This window comes from Rhinoraja longicauda, chromosome 7, assembly GCF_053455715.1.
Source record: "Rhinoraja longicauda isolate Sanriku21f chromosome 7, sRhiLon1.1, whole genome shotgun sequence".
NCBI classification, from domain to species: Eukaryota; Metazoa; Chordata; class Chondrichthyes; order Rajiformes; family Arhynchobatidae; genus Rhinoraja; species Rhinoraja longicauda.
This window is the reverse complement of record NC_135959.1, coordinates 74,199,270-74,218,006: the sequence shown is the minus strand read 5'-3', so window position 1 is coordinate 74,218,006 and position 18,737 is coordinate 74,199,270. Positions and strand designations below refer to the sequence as shown.

General features: G+C 44.0%; 1 protein-coding gene across 2 annotated transcripts in view; it reads right to left on the bottom strand.

Annotated features, from left to right (window-relative positions):
- Positions 1 to 18,737, bottom strand: part of LOC144595392 (microcephalin-like) — a 72,888-nt gene that overhangs the window by 19,725 nt on the left and 34,426 nt on the right. The window contains exons 12-15 of one of the 2 annotated variants that reach the window (XM_078402894.1): positions 17,540 to 17,702; positions 16,746 to 16,823; positions 3,315 to 3,552; positions 1,020 to 1,114 (exon numbers count right to left, since the gene is read on the bottom strand). In XM_078402894.1, coding sequence (XP_078259020.1) covers positions 1,062 to 1,114; positions 3,315 to 3,552; positions 16,746 to 16,823; positions 17,540 to 17,702 — 532 coding nt within the window. In that variant the 3' untranslated portion in view covers positions 1,020 to 1,061. Of the gene's footprint in view, positions 1 to 891; positions 1,115 to 3,314; positions 3,553 to 16,745; positions 16,824 to 17,539; positions 17,703 to 18,737 lie in introns of those variants that run through there. The other variant, XM_078402893.1, reaches the window with a different exon arrangement.

Genomic DNA, 18,737 nt, shown 5'->3' with positions numbered 1-18,737 from the left:
GGACGATCCGGACGTAGGCGACGGCTGGAGGCCCTGCAGCAGCCTGGGGCTTAACTGGATCGGGCGCCGCTCCTGGAGACTGAGTGCGCGGACCAGAATGGGGTGGAAGGTGAGGACAAGTGGGACTGTCCTTGTTGTCCCCTTTGTCCTCATCTTCCACCCCATCAGCCGTCGCATACAGCATATAATCCTCCAACATTTTTGTCACCTCCAACGGGATCCCACCACTGGCCACATCTTCCCATCTCCTCCCCTTTCTGCTTTCCGCAGACCGTTCCCTCCTCGCTGAACACCTCCGCTCAGTCCGTCTTAACCAACCTGATCTCCCGGTTGCTCAGCACTTCAACTCCCCCTCCCATTCCCAATCTGACCTTTCTGTCCTGGGCCTCCTCCATTGTCACAGTGAGGCCCAGCACAAATTGGAGGAACAGCATCTCATATTTCGCTTGGGTACCTTACACCCCAGTGGTATGAACATTGACTTCTCTAACTTCAAATAGCCCTTGCTTTCCCTCTCTCTCTACCCCTTCCCCCTTCCCAGTTCTCCCACCAGTTTTACTGTCTCCGACTACATTCCATCTTTGTCCCGCCCTCTCCTGACATCAGTCTGAAGAAGGGTCTCGACCCGAAACGTCACCTATTCCTTCTCTCCGGTGATGCTCAATTACTCCAGCATTTTTTGAAAATAATTTCTTACTTTGTCATGGAAATCTACGAATAATCTCTTCGTTCCACAGTTGCACATTAATAATATTAATTGTTATTAAATGTTATTGCCCGTTATCTAACTTATCTTATTAAAGTGAAAGAAGAGCAAGGTACAAATTCATTTCCAATATTACGGACTGTACTTTCTAGAACATTGTAAAAAACACACGCTGACAACGCAGAAACTTTTAACAAATTTATTTTAAAAATTGATTAACTTTATAAAACCGACAAGCTGGAAGTCATCATTTTTCAGGGATACAATTAACTACTTTACTGACACACAAGCTTTTGTACAAAAGCAAATATACCCAACAAGGGGAGGTAGAGACATCTTCAGATGTAGCTTTCATCTATTCCAGAGTGTAGTTGTCAGGTGAGCAGACCTCATGTGTGGTAATGCTATCTAGAAGAGGAAAGGGAAAGGAGAAACAATTAACGTCTTGTTTTAATAGAGTTGAAGAGGTGCACAGCGCAGATTGGACCCTTCGGCCCACCATATCCATGCCGCCCATTGTACTTACCCACACGAGGCGCATTGTACCTGCAATTGACCCGTTGCGTGCTGTGCCTTGGCGATTCATGTGGTCGGCTACATGCTTCCTAAATGCTTTGCTTAATGGTCGACCAGGCAGCGCGTTCCGGACTCCAATTACTCTATGTGCCAAAGGAATTCTCTCCAGAGAGCACATCTAACCCTCCCGAAGCACTCTTGTTTTAAATGGAATCACGAGGCCACCTGCGAGGTCACCAAAATAAACTTGGCCTTCCTGGAGACATCCGAGACTAGCTCGGTGTTGATTGGACACATAACTCACGCCTTTATGATACCAGGGATGATAGCTAGTTTGACATGTTAATAAGTGATAGGAGTAGAATAGGCCTTTCAGCCCATCAAGTCTACTCCACCATTCAATCATTTTTTTAGATGCCCACCGGGTCCGTGCCGCCCAGCGATCCCCGCACATTAACACTACCCTACACACACTAGGGACAATTTTTTTACATTTGCCCAGCCAATTAACCTACATACCTGTACGTCTTTGGAATGTGGGAGGAAACCGAAGATCTCGGAGAAAATCATGACTGATCTATCTTTCCCTCTTAACCCCATCTCTTGCATTCTCCCCATAACTCCTGATACCCGTACAAATCAAGAATCTATCTCTACTTTTAAAAATATCCATTGACTTGGCCTCCTCAACCTTCTGTGGCAATGAATTCCACAGATTCACCACCCTTTGACTAAAGAAATTTCGCCTCATCTCCTTCCTAAAGGAATGTCCTTTTATTCTGAGGCTGTGACCTCTGGTCCTAGACTCTCCCACCAGTGGAAACAACCTCTCCATATCCACTCGATCCAGACACATAGTCACCTGTTGTCCCAAGAGATAGTTATTATGTAAATGCGTGCTTCCACTGTTAGAGGAGATCTTCATCCGGGGGGGGGGGGGAGATGAGACCTTGGATCGTGGTGTGTGCAGACAGACAGTGCAGACAGGAGACTCGATTACACAGAGGTGTGGGAGATCTGTTATTTTGTGTTCCCTCTCTCTCCGTCCCTCTCCCACCCTAGTTCTCCTCTTGGCTTCACTGTCCCTCTGATTTATTTTACTGTTTGTATGCCTCGTTGTTGCCTTCTCCTTATCGAACAATGAACCATTCTCGACTTTCTTGATCATCGTCTGCTTTTATCTGTTCTTTGCACATCTTACATGTTCTTTCTACCCTTCCATATCTCGTTTCCCTATCCCCTGACTCTCAATGAAGAAAGGTCTCGATCCAAAATGTTACCCATGTAACACTGTGTTACTCCAGTATTTTGTGTCTATCTTCGGGGTAAACCAGCATCCGCAGTTCCTTCCTACATATTTTGTATTGTTACTTTATTTGATAGTTTTTCTGTATTTTACTTCTATTTTGTTTTAATAAATAGTTATCTGTGGTCTTCAGGATGTGCTTTCCCCATTCATTGATCCGAACCCTTGAATCCTGCATATATATTGTTACACCCAGGGAACAATATATATTGTTACATCCAAAAATACCCAGCAAGCCAGGCAGCACAGAACAACAATGTCACTATTTCATTGACATGGATTACATCCTGTTACATGGATAGGACAGGTTTAGAGGAACCCATTGGGCCCACACCTCTCCTGCATTGGTGCAGCACTGTCTCCTTCCCCCCCCATCCCCTCCTCCCTCCTCCTCTCCTCCATCCCCTCCCCCTCCCTGCTCTACGATTATATAACCTAAAATATTAACCCTGATCTCTCCCCATAGATGCTGTCCAACCTAGTGAGTGTTTTCAACAATTTTCATGTTCATAAATTATAGGAGCAGAATTAGGCCAGTAAAGTCTGATTAAAGATAGTCTGAGGGTCTCCAGTGAGATAGATATTAGCTCAGGACTGCTCCCTGGATATTGGTAGGATGGTTCAGTTGCCTGATAACAAATGGGAAGATAGTGGAGCCTGGAGAATAAATGTGAAAGGAACCAGATTCAATGTGCTGGACCATCACTGCTCACCTTCCCAACCACCTATTGTCATCTATCACTGATCTATAGCACATTGCAGGATTTCCAGAGATGCAAGACTTACCCAGTACCCATTTTTCAGACAAGTGTTGGTTCCCCGCGGGCCTCCTTCCCATGTAATGTCCAATACAAATTCCGGTTCTACGGAGCGTCTTGCACACCTTTCCCCCACATAACAGCAAGAGCTTCTCCAGTGCCGGAGCAGGTGGCTTGCTTTGAGGCGAAATGAAGATCAATGGCTGATTCACAAATAAATCCTGCAGATAGGGTTCCTTTGTCGACTGTCTCTCAAACCTGCAAATCTGCTCAAGAAAAGAAAAGAATACTAAGAATCTCCACTGTGCAATATTAGTCATGATAGAGGGATTTAGGAGACTTTTGGATAAGCATATGGTTATGCGGGGAATGGAGGGATACGGTGCCAAGATTTGGTGCAGGCAGATAAGATCGGGTCTTTGAATATACAACAGTACTGCACAGGAACGGCCCCTTCGGCCCACAATGCTTGTGCTGAACATGACGCCAAGCTTTTAGACTTTAGAGATACAGGCCCACCGAGTCCGTGCCGACCGGCGATCACACCAGCACCATCCTACATACTTGGGACAATTTACAATTTTACCAAAACCAATTCACCAACAAACCTGTATGTCTTTGGGATGTGGGAGGAAACCAAAGCACCCGAAGAAAACCCATGCAGTCACAGGGAGAACATACAAACTCCATAGACGGCACCTGTAGTCAGCATCGATCCCACTCTCACACTGTAAAGCAGCAGCTCTATCTCCGCGCCACTGTGCCGCCCAAAACTGATTACATCTGCCTGCACGCGATCAATATCCCTCTATTCCCTGCAATTCCATGTGCCTAAAAAAAGCCTCTTAAATGCCACTATATCTGCCTCCACCACCATCCCTGATCTGAGCATCGTATTCGGCACAAACATTGTTCTATGTTCCATGTGATATTAAAATTAATTGAAGATGAATTTCTGTTAAGTTAATTTGAATTTACAGAAGGTACAGAAGGTATAAACGCAGAAGAACTGTTTTGCAAATTGTAGCTAGGTGGATGAAATATGACAATCGTCTCTGAAGGAAATGTCTTGCTTTTGCAATTGCAAGAAGAAATGTTTCTTACACTTTGCTATGTCACACAATAACGTTGGATTGTTTTCCATCACAGTGTGGGAGAGCTGGTTTAGTGCGTCTAGGATAAACGGTAAGGTAATGTAATGTTCAGGGCGGCACTGTTGTGCAACGGAGGAGCACCCACCATCCTCTGTGTAAACAACTTGCCCCGCACACTTCCTTTGCTCATTTCAGTTTAAAGGAATGCCCTCAAGTATTTGACTTTTCCATCCTAAGAAAAAGTTTCTGACTGCCTACCCTATCCATACCTCCAATAATTTAAAACACTTCTACCAGGTTTCCCTGCAATCTCCAACATACCAGAGAAAACAATCCTAGGCTGTCCAACCTGTCAGGCGGCACAGTGGTAGAGTTGCTGCCTTACAGCGCCAGAGACCCGGGTTTGATCCTATGGGTGCTGTCTGTACAGAGTTTGTACGTTCTCCCCGTGACGTGCATGGGTTTGCTCACGGATCTCCGGTTTCCTCCCACATTCCGACGGCATGCAGACTTGTAGGTTAATTGGCTTCTGTAAATTGACCCTCCCTAGTGTAAGATAGGACTAGTATATGGGGTGATTGTTGGTCAACGTAGATTCGGAGGGCTAAAGCACCTGTTTCCACGCTGTATCTCTAAACTAAACTAATCTCTCCCTGAAGCTAATACCTCCTAATCCAGGCAGCATTCTGGTAAACCTAATAGTCATGAATCCAGTTGGTCTTTGTGGTGGAAGGAACTGCAGATACTGGTTTAAACCGTAGACACAAAAAGCTGGAGTAACTCAGCGGGACAGGCAACATCTCACAGAGAAGGAATGGGTGACGTTTCTTCTCGACACGAAACGTCACCCATTCCTTCTTTCCAGAGATGCTTCCTGTCCTGCTGAGTTACTTCAGCTTTTTGTGTCTGTGGTCTTTGTGAACCTTGCAAAGTGCAGTTTGAAGCAATGTTCTCCTCAGATTATGATGGTGACTGTACAAGGCAAATGATCAGTTTTCTTCCAAGCAGAATGTAATCGGCCAATGTGGTGAACTGCACTAAATCCGCATACTTTAGTTTTTCTTTTCCTTTTCTGGTGGTGAAGGGGGTGAAGACTTGGATTTGTACGCACATAAATATGCATGGAACGGACGGCTATGACTTAAATGCAGGCAGATAAAGGTTGGCCTTGGTATCAGAATTGGCACAGACACTGTGACGGTAAGGCCTGCTGGAGTTTCCTCCCACATTCCAACGACATGCAGGTGCAATCCTGACCTCGTGTGCTGTATGCGTGGAGTTTGCACGTTCTCCTGTGACCGCAGAGGTTTCCTCCCACATCTGAAAGGGTTTGTAGGTTAATTGGCCTCTAAAATTGCCCCTAATGTTTAGGAAGTGGAGTGAAAGTGGGATAATATAAAACTAGAGTGGACGAGCGATCGATAGTCGGCATGGACTAGGTGAGCTTGTTTCCATGCTGTATCTCTAAACAACATCTGGTGCTGTTAATAATCAAGAGCTCAGAGGTTGCAAAAGCTTTTGGAATAATTGATAATGTTTACATTTTAGACTTTAGAAATACAGCGTGGAAACACTACAATACAATGGTCCCTTGAATCTGTGCGATCACGCCGTACACTACCACTGTCCTGACCACTAGGAACGATTTATAATTCACAAAAGCCAATGAACCTTCAAACCTGTATGTCTTTGTAGTGTGGTAGGAAACCAGAGCACCTGAAAATAACCCACATGGTCACAGGTAGAATGTTACTGATGATCTAATAGACCTGCTTCGTAATGTGATAATTGCTTGTGCTAAGCTGTTCCAAACATTACGGTACGGATTTAGTTCCTGACAAGCATTGGATTCCAATGTGCTGGCGTCTTGCCTCAGATTGCATAAAGTTCATGTGTTAGAATTTGCATGACTTGATTGCCATCGTTTTTCAGGGGAAGGTGAAAAAAGGGTGGCATGGTGGCGCAGCGGTAGAGATGATGCCTTACAGTGCCAGGGTATCTCTAAACTAAACTAAAAAAGATGCTTGGCATTTGCACGATTCTAGGGTCAGTGAAAGCTTTGACCTTCCACGTACTGATCGCGAGAGTGTAATAACGACCACATCTGGAGTATTGTGTACAGTTTTGGTCTCCTAATTTGAGCAAGGACATCCTTGTAATTGAGGCAGTGCAGCATAGGTTCACGAGATTGATCCCTGGGATGGAATACTGTCATATGTGGAAAGATTGAAAAGACTAGGCTTGTATTCACTGGAGGATGAGAGGGGATCTTAGAGAGACATAAAATAATAAAAGGACTGGACACGCTAGATGCAGGAAAAATGTTCCCAATGTTGGGGGAGTCCAGAACCAGGGGCCACAGTCTTAGAATAAAGGGGAGGCCATTTAATAATGAGGCGAGAAGGAACTTTTTCACCCAGAGAGTTGTGAATTTGTGGAATTCTCTGCCACAGAGGGCAGTGGAGGCCAAATCACTGGATGGATTTAAGAGAGAGTTAGATAGAGCTCCAGGGGCTAGTGGAATCAATGGATATGGGGAGAAGGCAGGCACAGGTTACTGATTGTGGATGATCAGCCATGATCACAATGAATGGCGGTGCTGGCTCGAAGGGCCGAATGACCTCCTCCTGCGCCTATTTTCTATGTTTCTATGTAACATTTTGGACCAACATTTACCAACTGTGGATTCAAAGAGAAGCTAGATCGTTAACTGTATTCCCCAACTGTGCCTCAGAATTGGCCTGTTGGCATTATTGGTGGACTTATTTCACAAATCAATACGATTAAAAAGCGGTGATTGTCATAACTTAATGTATTTTTAAAGATAATATACCTCTGGGAGCAGGTGATAACATACTTGGCAACGGATTTGAGATTTTGGCAGATTTTCAAATGTGTCGGAAAGATTTTGAGTTAAAATGCATTCTCTCATTCTCTGTTTGTCCTCTTTATACAAGTTTCCATGGGTTAGAGCAAACTTCAAAGGTTTCAAAACTTCCCCTATGAAGCAATGATTTATATTTTTAATGTATTGCTTTTTCAAAGCAATAAATTGAAAATTGGGGTGGCACAGAGGCCTACACACTTGGGCCAATGTACAATTTTTACAGAAGCCAATTAACCTACAAACCTGCATGTCTTTGGAGCGCGAGAGGAAACCGGAGCACCCGGAGAAAACCCATGTGGTTACAGGAGAACACCGTGGCCACAGGGAGAATATTGCTGATGATCAAACAGAATGCTTCATAATGTGATAATTGCCTGTGCTTAGCTGTTCCAAACGTGACATCCGGTATGGCTTACGTTTCCAACCAACATCAGTCTTCAACGAGAGGGGGAGGAAACTGGAGAACCCAGAGAAAACCCAAGCGGTTACAGGGATTTCAGTTTAGTTTATGAAGTATAAGAAAATAACTGCAGATGCTGGTACAAATCGAAGGTATTTATTCACAAAATGCTGGAGTAACTCAGCAGGTCAGGCAGCATCTCAGGAGAGAAGGAATGGGTGACGTTTCGGGTCGGGACCCTTCTTCAGACTGATGTCAGGGAGGCGGGACAAAGGAAGGATATAGGTGGAGACAGGAAGATAGAGGGAGATCTGGGAAGGAGGAGGGGAAGAGAGGGACAGAGGAACTATCTAAAGTTGGAGAAGTCGATGTTCATACCACTGGGCTGCAAGCTGCCCAGGCGAAATATGAGGTGCTGTTCCTCCAATTTCCGGTGGGCCTCACAATGGCACTGGAGGAGGCCCATGACAGAAAGGTCAGACTGGGAATGGGAGGGGAAGTTGAAGTGCTGGGCCACCGGGAGATCAGGTTGGTCAATGCGGACTGAGCGCAGGTGTTGAGCGAAGCGATCGCCGAGCCTGCGCTTGGTTTCGCCGATGTAAATAAGTTGACATCTAGAGCAGCGGATGCAATAGATGAGGTTGGAGGAGGTGTAGGTGAACCTTTGTCTCACCTGGAAAGACTGTTTGGGTCCTTCGATGGAGTTGAGGGGGGAGGTAAAGGGACAGGTGTTGCATCTCGTGCGGTTGCAAGGGAAAGTGCCCAGGGATGGGGTGGTTTGGGTAGGAAGGGACAAGTGGGCCAGGGAGTTACAGAGGGAACGGTCTCTGCGGTACGCAGAGAGGGGAGGGGATGGGAAGATATGGCCAGTGGTGGGGTCCCGTTGTAGGTGACGGAAGTGTTGGCGGATGATTTCTTGGATCCGCTGGCTGGTGGGGTGGAAGGTGAGAACGAGGGGGATTCTGTCCTTGTTGCAAGTGGGGGGAGGGGGAGCAAGAGCGGAGCTGCGGGATGTAGAAGAGACCCTAGTGAGAGCCTCATCTATAATGGAAGAGGGGAAGCCCCGTTTCCTGAAGAATGAGGACACCTCACCCTTCTTCCCACCCGGTCCCCTGCAAAAAGTCTATCCCCTACTCCCAATTCCTCCGTCTATGCCGCATCTGCGCCCGGGATGAGGTGTTTCACACTAGGGCAGCAGAGATGTCCTCATTCTTCAGGAAACGGGGCTTCCCCTCTTCCATTATAGATGAGGCTCTCATCCCTCTTCCACCCTAGTTCTCCCACTAGTTTAATTGATTACATTTTACTGATTGGATGCCATGTTGTTGCCTTCCCCTCAGGTAACAATGATCCATTCAACAACTTCCTTGACTTTTGATCTGTTTTCACACCTTACCCTTCCATATCTCTATGTCTCCCTCTCCCCTAACAGTCTGAAGAAAGGTCTCGACTCGAAATGTCACACATTCCTTCTCTCCAGCGATGCTGCCTGTCCAATTGAGTTAGTCCAGCATTGTGTCAATCTTGTTTAGTTTAGTCTATTGTTGCCACGTGTACCGAGGGTACAGTGAAAAGCTTTTTTGTGGCGTGCTATCCAGCCAGCAGAAAGACTATACATGATGACAATCAAGCTGTCCACAGTGTACAGATACAGGATATAGGGCACGATTGGTGCAAAATAAAGTTCAGTAATGTCCGATTAAAGATAGTTCGAAGGTCTCCAATGAGGTAGATGGGAGGTCAGGACTGCTTTCTAGTTGGTGATAGAATGGTTCAGTTGCCTGATAACAGCTGGGAAGAAACTGTCCCTGAATCTAGAGGTGTGTGTTTTCATACTTCTGTACTTCTTGCCTGAAGTGGGAATGACCGGAGTGAGACATGTCCTTGATTTCTAATAGGCAAAAAAAAAAAAAGTTAAATATGTTTTTTAAATCAATTTTCGTGCAAAACGAAACAAAAGCCCGAAGTCCTTAGTGCAACTAAGGCAGTTCATAGTTTGAAGTTTAGTTGGTGATTGAAGTGTTCAACAGCCTAATGGTTGTTGGGAAGAAGCTGCTCTGAACCTGGAGCAGGTTACAGTTTTCAGGCTCCTGCATCTTCTTCCCAATGGCAGGAGTGAAATGAAAGTGTGGTTAGGAAGGTGTGGGTCTCTGACGATGCTGGCTGCCTTTTTGAGGCAGTGCCTCCTGTAGATTCCTTAGATGGTGGGGAGATCAGTACCCTTGATGGACCGGGCAGATTCCACCACTTCTTTGTAATCTCCTTCATTACCGGGCGTTCAATTTGCCAAACCAGTCTGTGATGCAACTAGTCAATATGCTCTCCACTGTACACCTGTAGAAGTTCAAGAGAGTATTCTTTGACACACCCAATCTCCTCAGGCAGAAGAGGCTTTCTTTATGATTGCATCAATTATTCAATCCAATACCCAGAAATGTACAAGACAGTCTTCAGGTCACTTCATTTATACTAGAATTAGAGCAAACGGAAATAGCTACCTACAGTCACTATATCCATGGACAATCATAAAATGGAACATCCTTCCCGACATCACCAGGTGTGCACCAACCTTGTCACTCTTCAAGTCACAGCTCGACAACTTGGACATGGTTCATCTCACCAAACCTGCTCACATAAAAATCTAAATAACCTTTTTGCAACCAGTACCCACGCGAGCGAAACCTTCACAAGATAGCCCAGCTGTTGGCGGTTGTGCAGTAGAAAACTGAAGCAGAAACAGAAATCAATGTGCTGGATCCAGGTCAGATGCATTAGCGACTAATGATAGTCCTGAGCTACTATCTACCTCACACCCCCGGACTCTATTTAATCGGACTTTATCCGTTATTCTCTATATCATGTATCTACACGTTATTCTCTTTATCATGTATCTACACTGTGGACGGCTTGAATGCAATCATGCATTGTCTTCACCCTGACTGGTTAGCACACAACAAGCTTTCACTATGGGAATGGGAAGAGGAGTTTAAATGGTTGGTCACCGGGAGTTCCAGTTGGCCTTGGTGGACCGATCACAAATGTTCAATGAAATGGTCGCCGAATCTAAGTTTGGTCTCGCCGATGTACAAGAGCCTACATTGGGAACATTTGATGCAGTAGATGAGGTTAGAGGAGATGCATGTGAACCTCTGTCTCACCTGAAAGGACTGTCTTCCTGGATGGAGTCGAGGGAGGAGGTACAGGTGTTACATCTCCTGCAGTTGCAGTGGAAAGTACCTGGGGAGGGGGTGGTTTGGGTGGGAAGAGATGAGTGAACCAGGAAGTTGCGGTCTCTGCAGAAAGCAGAATGGGGTGGTGATGGGAAGATATGACGTGATGGAATCACATTGGAGGTGATGGAAATGTCAGAGAATGATGTGTTGTATGCAGAGGCTGGTGAGGTGAAAGGTAAGGACCAGGGAAACTCTATTTTAGTTCCGTCTGGGGGGTGATGGAGTAATAGCAGATCTATGCGACACAGAAGAGGCGTTGGTGAGGGTTCCATCTATGACAGCTGACGGAAACGGGGGCAGTTCACTAAAGAATGAGGACATGTTGGCTACGCCAAAGAATGAGAATGCCTAAAATAGACACAAAATGGCAGAGTAACTCAGCAGGCAGGCAGCATCCCTGGAGAACATGGATAGGCGATGTTTCTGTGCGAGATCCTTCTTAAGATAAATTCAAAAATAGACAAATGTCTGAGTAACTCAGAGGGTTAGGCAGCATCCTTCTGAAGAAGGGTCCCGATTCGAAACATTACCTACATCACCACACTGTCACAGGGAGAACATATAAACTCCCTACAGATGGTACCCGTAGTCAGGATCGAACCTGGGTGCATGGCGTTGTAATGCAGCAATTCTACCGTTTCATCACTCTGCTGCCCTGGTTGATTTGGTTTAAAACTGTTCCTCGGGGGTAAAGCTAGCACGATAGTTCATGTTGTCACACACTGAGGAGTAGCAAGGTGAATATTCACGTTTTTTATGAAACTGGCGGAATCTCCACCTGGGTTAAATTATCAATGCCAATATATTCAATTACTATCAAGAGGATTAAAGTGCCCTTCAGTCCACTAATGCAGCAGTTTGGAGTAACTGGAGCATCCCTGGAGAACATGGATAGGTGACGTTTTGGGTCAAAACCCTTCCTCAGACATTTTGTGCCTTTCCTATTCTTATCTCACACCTTTTGTCTTTTCATCTCTGGATCTTGTCCAACCAGCTGCCCATTAACCATACCTCCCTCACGTGTATCCACCTATTACTTGCCTGGCTTTGTCCTACCCCTCCCCTCTTCCAGTTTTCTTGTCCCACACCACAATCAATTGGTCCCGACCTGAAACGTCACCTATCCATTTTCACCAGACATCCTACCTGACCCACTGAGTTACTCCAGCACTTTGTGTTGCTTTTTTTATCCTGTAACTTTGACCTTTCAAAATAAATAATTGACTTTTATATCCTGGAAACAAAGAAAGTTGCCAGAACGAAGGCTAGAGAAAGGCCAATCAATTAATTGTGTCAAACCATTGTTAAAAAGCTTTTTATATCTCTTCATTTCCCATTCATTGCCCAAGGTGCTGCAGTTACTTCTGTAGGTTTTGACTGAACACACTTTCGTCTGATGCATCAGACAAGATTTCTAGCTTACTTGCAATCAAAGCAAATCACCACCAAAATCGCTTGTCCCAGAGTGTCATGACTTTTTAAAAAAGTGTCAAAATTGTCGTAAAGTATTTGGTTCAACTATTCTAATTCACAACAGGTCATGGTGCACTGCTGACAAAGTCGTTGAGTCGTCCAGCACTGAAGCAAACCCTTCAGCTCAACTGTCCAGAAGTACTCAACTTCATTCATCAGCACTAAGAGTCAGAGCATGGAAACAGTCAGAGAGCATGGAAACATGCCCTTTGGCCCAACGAGTCTATCCTGATTGACATGCTCCATCTAAGTTAGTCCCACATGCCCAGTTGTGCATCACTTGTGCCTCAGAATCAACATTTTTTGGCAAACTCCAATCCACACCGAGCTTGGAAACCATGATGAGTATGTGTAGAGCGGACAATGTACTCCGTTGTCAGAAATGTTAACGTTGTTTCTAGGCCTCCTGATGAACATAAACCCTTCAACATGAACTCCTCAAGCCACATTATGAAAGATCACCTGGATTCACGTTTTGTTTTTGTGCAGCTGTGCACAGAAAAAAATTCTGAAAAATCAACTGACTGCACATTAAGCACTTGATGATGTGGTTTAGTTTAGCTTAGAGATACAGTGTGGAAACAGACCCTTCAAACCACTGAGTCCATGCCGATCATCGATCAGCCCGTACACTAACACTATCCTACACACTAGGGGCAATTTACAGGAGGCAATTAACCTGCAAGTCTTTGGAATGTGGGAAGAATGCCGAGCACCCAGAGAAAATCCACAGTATGTCACTGGGAGAACGTACAAATTCCATACAGACAGATCCAGTTAGGATAGAACCCGGGCCTCTGACACTGTAAGGGAGCAGCTCAACTGATGCGCCACCGTGCGGCAACATTGTACTCAAAACATATGGCTTAACAATCATGTTCATAAGTCATAAGAGCAGAATTAGGCCATTTGGCCTATCAGGTCTACTCTGCCAATTAATCATGTCGGATCTATCTTTCCCTCTCAACCCAATTTTCCTCATAACCCCTGACACCCTTAAAAATTAAGAATCTATCAATCACCACCTTAAAAATATCCATTGACTTGGCCTCCACAGCATTCCGTGGCAATGAATTCCATAGATTCACCGCCCTCTGATTATGAAATTCCTCATCTCTTTTCTAAATGTATGTACACATAAAACATAAGGATGCATTTTGTATTAGAGCAGAGGACTGGGTTTTTTTCACCAACTTTTTACATAAATCTTACGACCCCCAAAATGTTGTATAGTTCCTAATCAAACACTGGAGAGGTAGCAGCAAGCAAAACAAGACAGAGCAGATGGCATCCCTTATCTTGCAGTGAATGGCTCCCTGCCATCCACTCCAACTTGGAGCTGGTCCCTCACCACAAACTGCCATCAAGCAGACTCAAATTGTAAACAGTCAGAACAAGACTTGCCCACGGAATGGGGTTTGGCAGCCAGCTGCATTCACCAGCTGCCAAGTCTGTTTATCAATGTCTCTGAAGCGTAGCAAAAACAATAAACATTACACGCTATTAAAAGCAAAGTTCATTTAATTTAACCAAAACCTAATGACTGCATCATATTTCATCCAGCCAATTCCTCGAACAAATGTAAGGGCCAGGAAACGAGCGGGCAAGATAATCTCTGATCACAAAATCTTTGAGGCACTTCCCTCTGGAAGGCGACTCCGGACTGTCAAAGCAGCCACAGCCAGACATAAAAACAGCTTTTTTCCACGAGTAGTAGTTCTACTCAACAACCAAAGTCTGTAGTCTCTTTTTTGCTCTGGTTTATTTTCACCCACATGTTTAGACCGTAATGTTGTATCCTTATTGTTTTGATGTGGTTATGCTTTATTCTTAATTGTTAACTGTATGTTTTGTGTTGTCTATTGTAAGCGGAGCACCAAGGCACATTCTTTGTATATGCACATACTTGGCCAATAAACTTACTCATTCATTCATTCATTGTTCCTGTGCCAGATCTGACGTAGCGAGGAAACAGCAGACACACTTTCCAGTGCAGGTGTGGTTGCATCAGCATTTATATGGTTCATCAGTAAAGCTGCTGCCTCACAGCGCCAGAGACCCGGGTTCAATCCTGACCTCGGGTGCTGTCTGTACGGAGTTTGCATGTTGAACACTGTGACTGCATGGGTTTCCCACGGGTGCTGCTATTTTATCCCACATCCCAAAGAAGAACAAGTTTGTAGGTTAATTGGCTGCTGTAAATTGCCCTACGTGTGTAAGGAGTGGATGTGAGGATGGGGATTTTTTAAGAGATGACAAATTTCCTCACGCTCAATTTTCATTCAAACTAGCAAGAAACATGATCATGTATTCGCTATAACATATTAAACATATTAAAATGCATACTCAAAAACTAACAATGACAGCCTTTCTTTCCAAAACCAAAAGCAATGAGAATATTTGTTGCTGACAGCGAGAAACTGAATTAATGTAGAGTTTCCCCAGACTGAAAAAAGGCAATGTGTAAAAAGAGTTGATTTATGATAAGAGAACATTGCAGGTATTTTTCCCCAATATGTTCCCTCATTACACATACATTTTGAACAAGCAAAGGAATTCTCCTTAGCCTACAAAACATGATATGGAAATATTAAACATGAAAGTAAACATCTCCATCAGAAAAGTCAATAGTTCTCAAAGTCTTTAGATTACTGTATACCATTTGTTTCTTCCTTGAACGCTTAAAGAATTCACTTCCAACTTCAGATAAGATGAAAAGGTTCATGCAAACAAATCACTTTGCTCATTACCTCGATCGGAATGTTGAATTAATGGTAGATTTCAATGTTGTGGTTAATTGCAGATGATAATCAATAACAAAAGATTTAAGCACACATGCAGCTTCCAGTGAGAAGCTGCCTTTGAAAAATACACAGGATAAAGACCATTTTAAGTACCTGCACACTATTGTTTGAGTGAATCTCCATTTCATCACACTCTTTAAATTCCAGTAAACCCCACAATTACAAATGCAGATAGCGCATTAAAGGCATAAAATTGCATGGGATCAAAGGCTGAGTGAGCCGACTGGATTCAATATTGGCTTGGTGGAAGGAGTCATAGGGTGGTAGTAGAGGGACGTTTTTCTCATGGGAGGTCTGAGATCAGGGAGGTACCACAGGGATCTGCGTAGGTTCAGAGTTGCCCATCATATACATTACGATTTGGATGACAATGTTGTACATATAGTTAGTAAATTTACGGATAACACCAAAATTGGTGGCATAGTGACCTGTGACGAAGGTTATTGAAGTTTACAAAAATGTACAGCTCAGCTGGGAGAGTGGGCAATGCATTGGTAGGTGGAATTTAACTAGGGCAAGTGAGAGGTGTGCATTTTGGCAAGTCAATCCAAGGTAGGACTTATACAGTACATGGTAGAGCCCTGGAAAGTGTCATAGACCAAAGATACCAAGGGACATAGGTAGAATGTAGAAATAAAGAACTGCAGATGCAGGTTTGTACCAAAGATAGACACAAAGTGCTGGAGTAACTCAGTGGGCCAGGCAGCATCTCTGGATAAAAAGGATGGGTGACGTTTCAGTCGGGACCCTTCTTCAGACTGGATAAGTGTCTGAAACCTTCTTCAGTTTGAACAAGGGTCCCAACCCAAAACGTTACTCATCCTTTTTCTTGAGATGCTGCCTGACCCACTAAGTTACTCCAGCACTGTCTATCTGAGGAGTACAGATATACAGATCCTTGAAAGTAGTAACATAGGCAGACAGGGTAGCAAAGGTGATGCTTGGCATGCTTGCCTTCATTAGTCAGAGTATTGAGTACAGAAATTGGGATATCATGTTCCAGCTGTACAATAAGGTACAGTGATGAGACATTAAGTCTTGTGTACAGTTCTGGTTGCCCTGCGACAGAAAGGATGTCATTAAATTGGAAAAGGTGCATAAAAGATCCACTGGGATGTTATCCATACTCAAGGGTTTGAGTCAGAAGGAGAGGATGGATAAGCTGAAACACTTTTCCCTGGAGTGCAGGAGGCTGAAGTGTGACCTTAGAGGTATATAAAATGATGCGGTGTATAGAAAAGGCACAGTCCTTTTCGCAGTGTCAGGGAGTCCAAAACCGAAAGGCATAGGTTTAAGATAAGAGGGGAAAGATAAGCGATCTGAGCGCCAATTTGATCTGAGCGCCAATTTCTTCATGCAGGGGTGGTGCATTTTGTAGAATGAGCTGCCAGAGGAAGTGAGAGAGATAGGAATGTTTAAGAGAGATATGGGCCAAACGCAGGCAAATGGAAATCGCTTAGCTGTAAAACCTTTCAATGTAGACGAGTTGAGCCAAAGGGTTTGTTTCTGTGTTGTGTACCAATATTCAAAAAATAAACAAAGACTGTCAACAAGAAATACTGACTTACAGTAGCTGCAGGAAACTGAGTTGATAGTTCAAATGGTTCTTCAGGAGCCCAACATCCTTGCTCCAAAGACCAAAGAATCTGTAAAACAGCAGAGAAAAAAATCTGTGACAAATGAGTTGCTTTATTGCCTTAACTATGCACCACATGATTTTACATAAGATCACCTCTCATCCGCCTGCACTCCATGGAAAAAGTGTTTCAGCATATCCAGCCACTCCATCTGACTCAAACCCTTGAGTCCAGGTAACATCCCTGTTTGTCATCTATATCAATGATTTGGATAAGAACATACACAGCAAGATTAGCAAGTTTGCAGATGATACAAAGGTGGGTGGCTTTACAGATAGTGAAGATTTACAAGAATGTTGCCAGGACTAGTGTCTGAGCTACAGGGAGAGGTTGAGTTGGCTGGGACTCTATTCCTTGGAGCGCAGGCGGATGAGGGGTGATCATATGGAGTTGTACAAAATCATGAAAGGAATAGATCGGGTAGATGCACAGAGTCTCTTGCCCAGAGTAGGTGAATTGAGGACCAGAGGATATAGGTTTAAGATGATGAGGAAAATATTTAATAGGAATCTAAGGGGTAACATTTTCACACAAACGGTGGTGGGAGTATGGAACAAGCTGCCAGAGGAAGTAGTTGAGGCAGGGACTATTCCAACATTCCCCTACCCTGGGGATAACAATTCAGAATAGTCTTTTCTTAGTCATGTATTTTGTCCTTTCTGTATGGATGGACACCATTCACTCAAGTGAACTTTACAGATAATTATTCTGCGAGGTTAACCTACCCAGTTGAAAGACAAAATCCAGCAGCCTCTGGCAATTCCAAACAGGACATTCAACGTGCGTCGGGGGTGCCCTGCTACGACATGGGTTGTTGTTTCACATACGTTGTCCGAGAACTGAAAGCCACCAAACCGTTTCACAATTTGAATTACAATGGTCTGATTCCTGTTGAAGTCAACACACAATGTAGACAGAGGCACTGCAGATGCAGGTTGACAAAAAATAATGCCGGAGTAACTCAGCAGTTCAGGCAGCATCTCCGGAGAACAGATAGGCGACGTTTTGAGTTAGGACCCTTCTTCATACTGAAGACTGAAGGCCCCCTACTGTTCTGACTAAAGAAGGGCCCTGACCAGAAACATCACCGATCCATGTTTTCCAGAGAAGCTTCCTGACTTGCTGAGTTACTCCAGCGCTTTATGTCTTTTTAATGCAACATACAAAACAGTTACAACAATATTTTCACAAAGTTGTGCGATAAAATTTTAAAAGCAGATTTCACAGATCCATGGGAGTTCAAGAACACAGATTAGTTTTGCAATGTCAATAAGCGAGTTTGGTATCTCGACTGCGCATGCCCAGATCATAGGTCACTTGTGCTAAACATTCTCGCCGGCTGAGCTACTATGTGTATACAGACCTGTATTTTCCAGTTTTGCTTCTTTGAGATAAGAAAATACTGCTTTCAAAACTATTAACTAGGTGTATTTATGGTTAATTTGTACAAAACTACGATGATTTTGTAGGTTTTATTGCTTTATGCTTCGGTGAGTGAGCGACTATGAATAACAAGCATTTTTTATTGTTTTTTGTTTGGGGGGGGGGATGAAATGTATGATTTCTATAACTATCAATAGACTTCTGAATGAGTTCTGCATGTACATGTGTAAGTAATGTTGTGCAGTACAAAACTTAGTCGAGTTCCTGACTGATAATGTCTCTTCTGATTTGACTTTCTAATTTTCTGTTATAATCTTATGATTGTATAAATTAGTTCAATATACTTGCACCATTTTCTTTTGCATTGTAACTTGTACCGGGTATGTAATGGACATGCTTACAGGACCCTATTTGAATTAACATATGATTGACTTTGTTATTTATTTTGTTTTATCTGTTACTGGGCAAAGCCATGCGCATTTGTGCAATTTTGGGCTGTGGAAGTTGCACGTATCACCTGAATAAGTGGATGTCGAATGT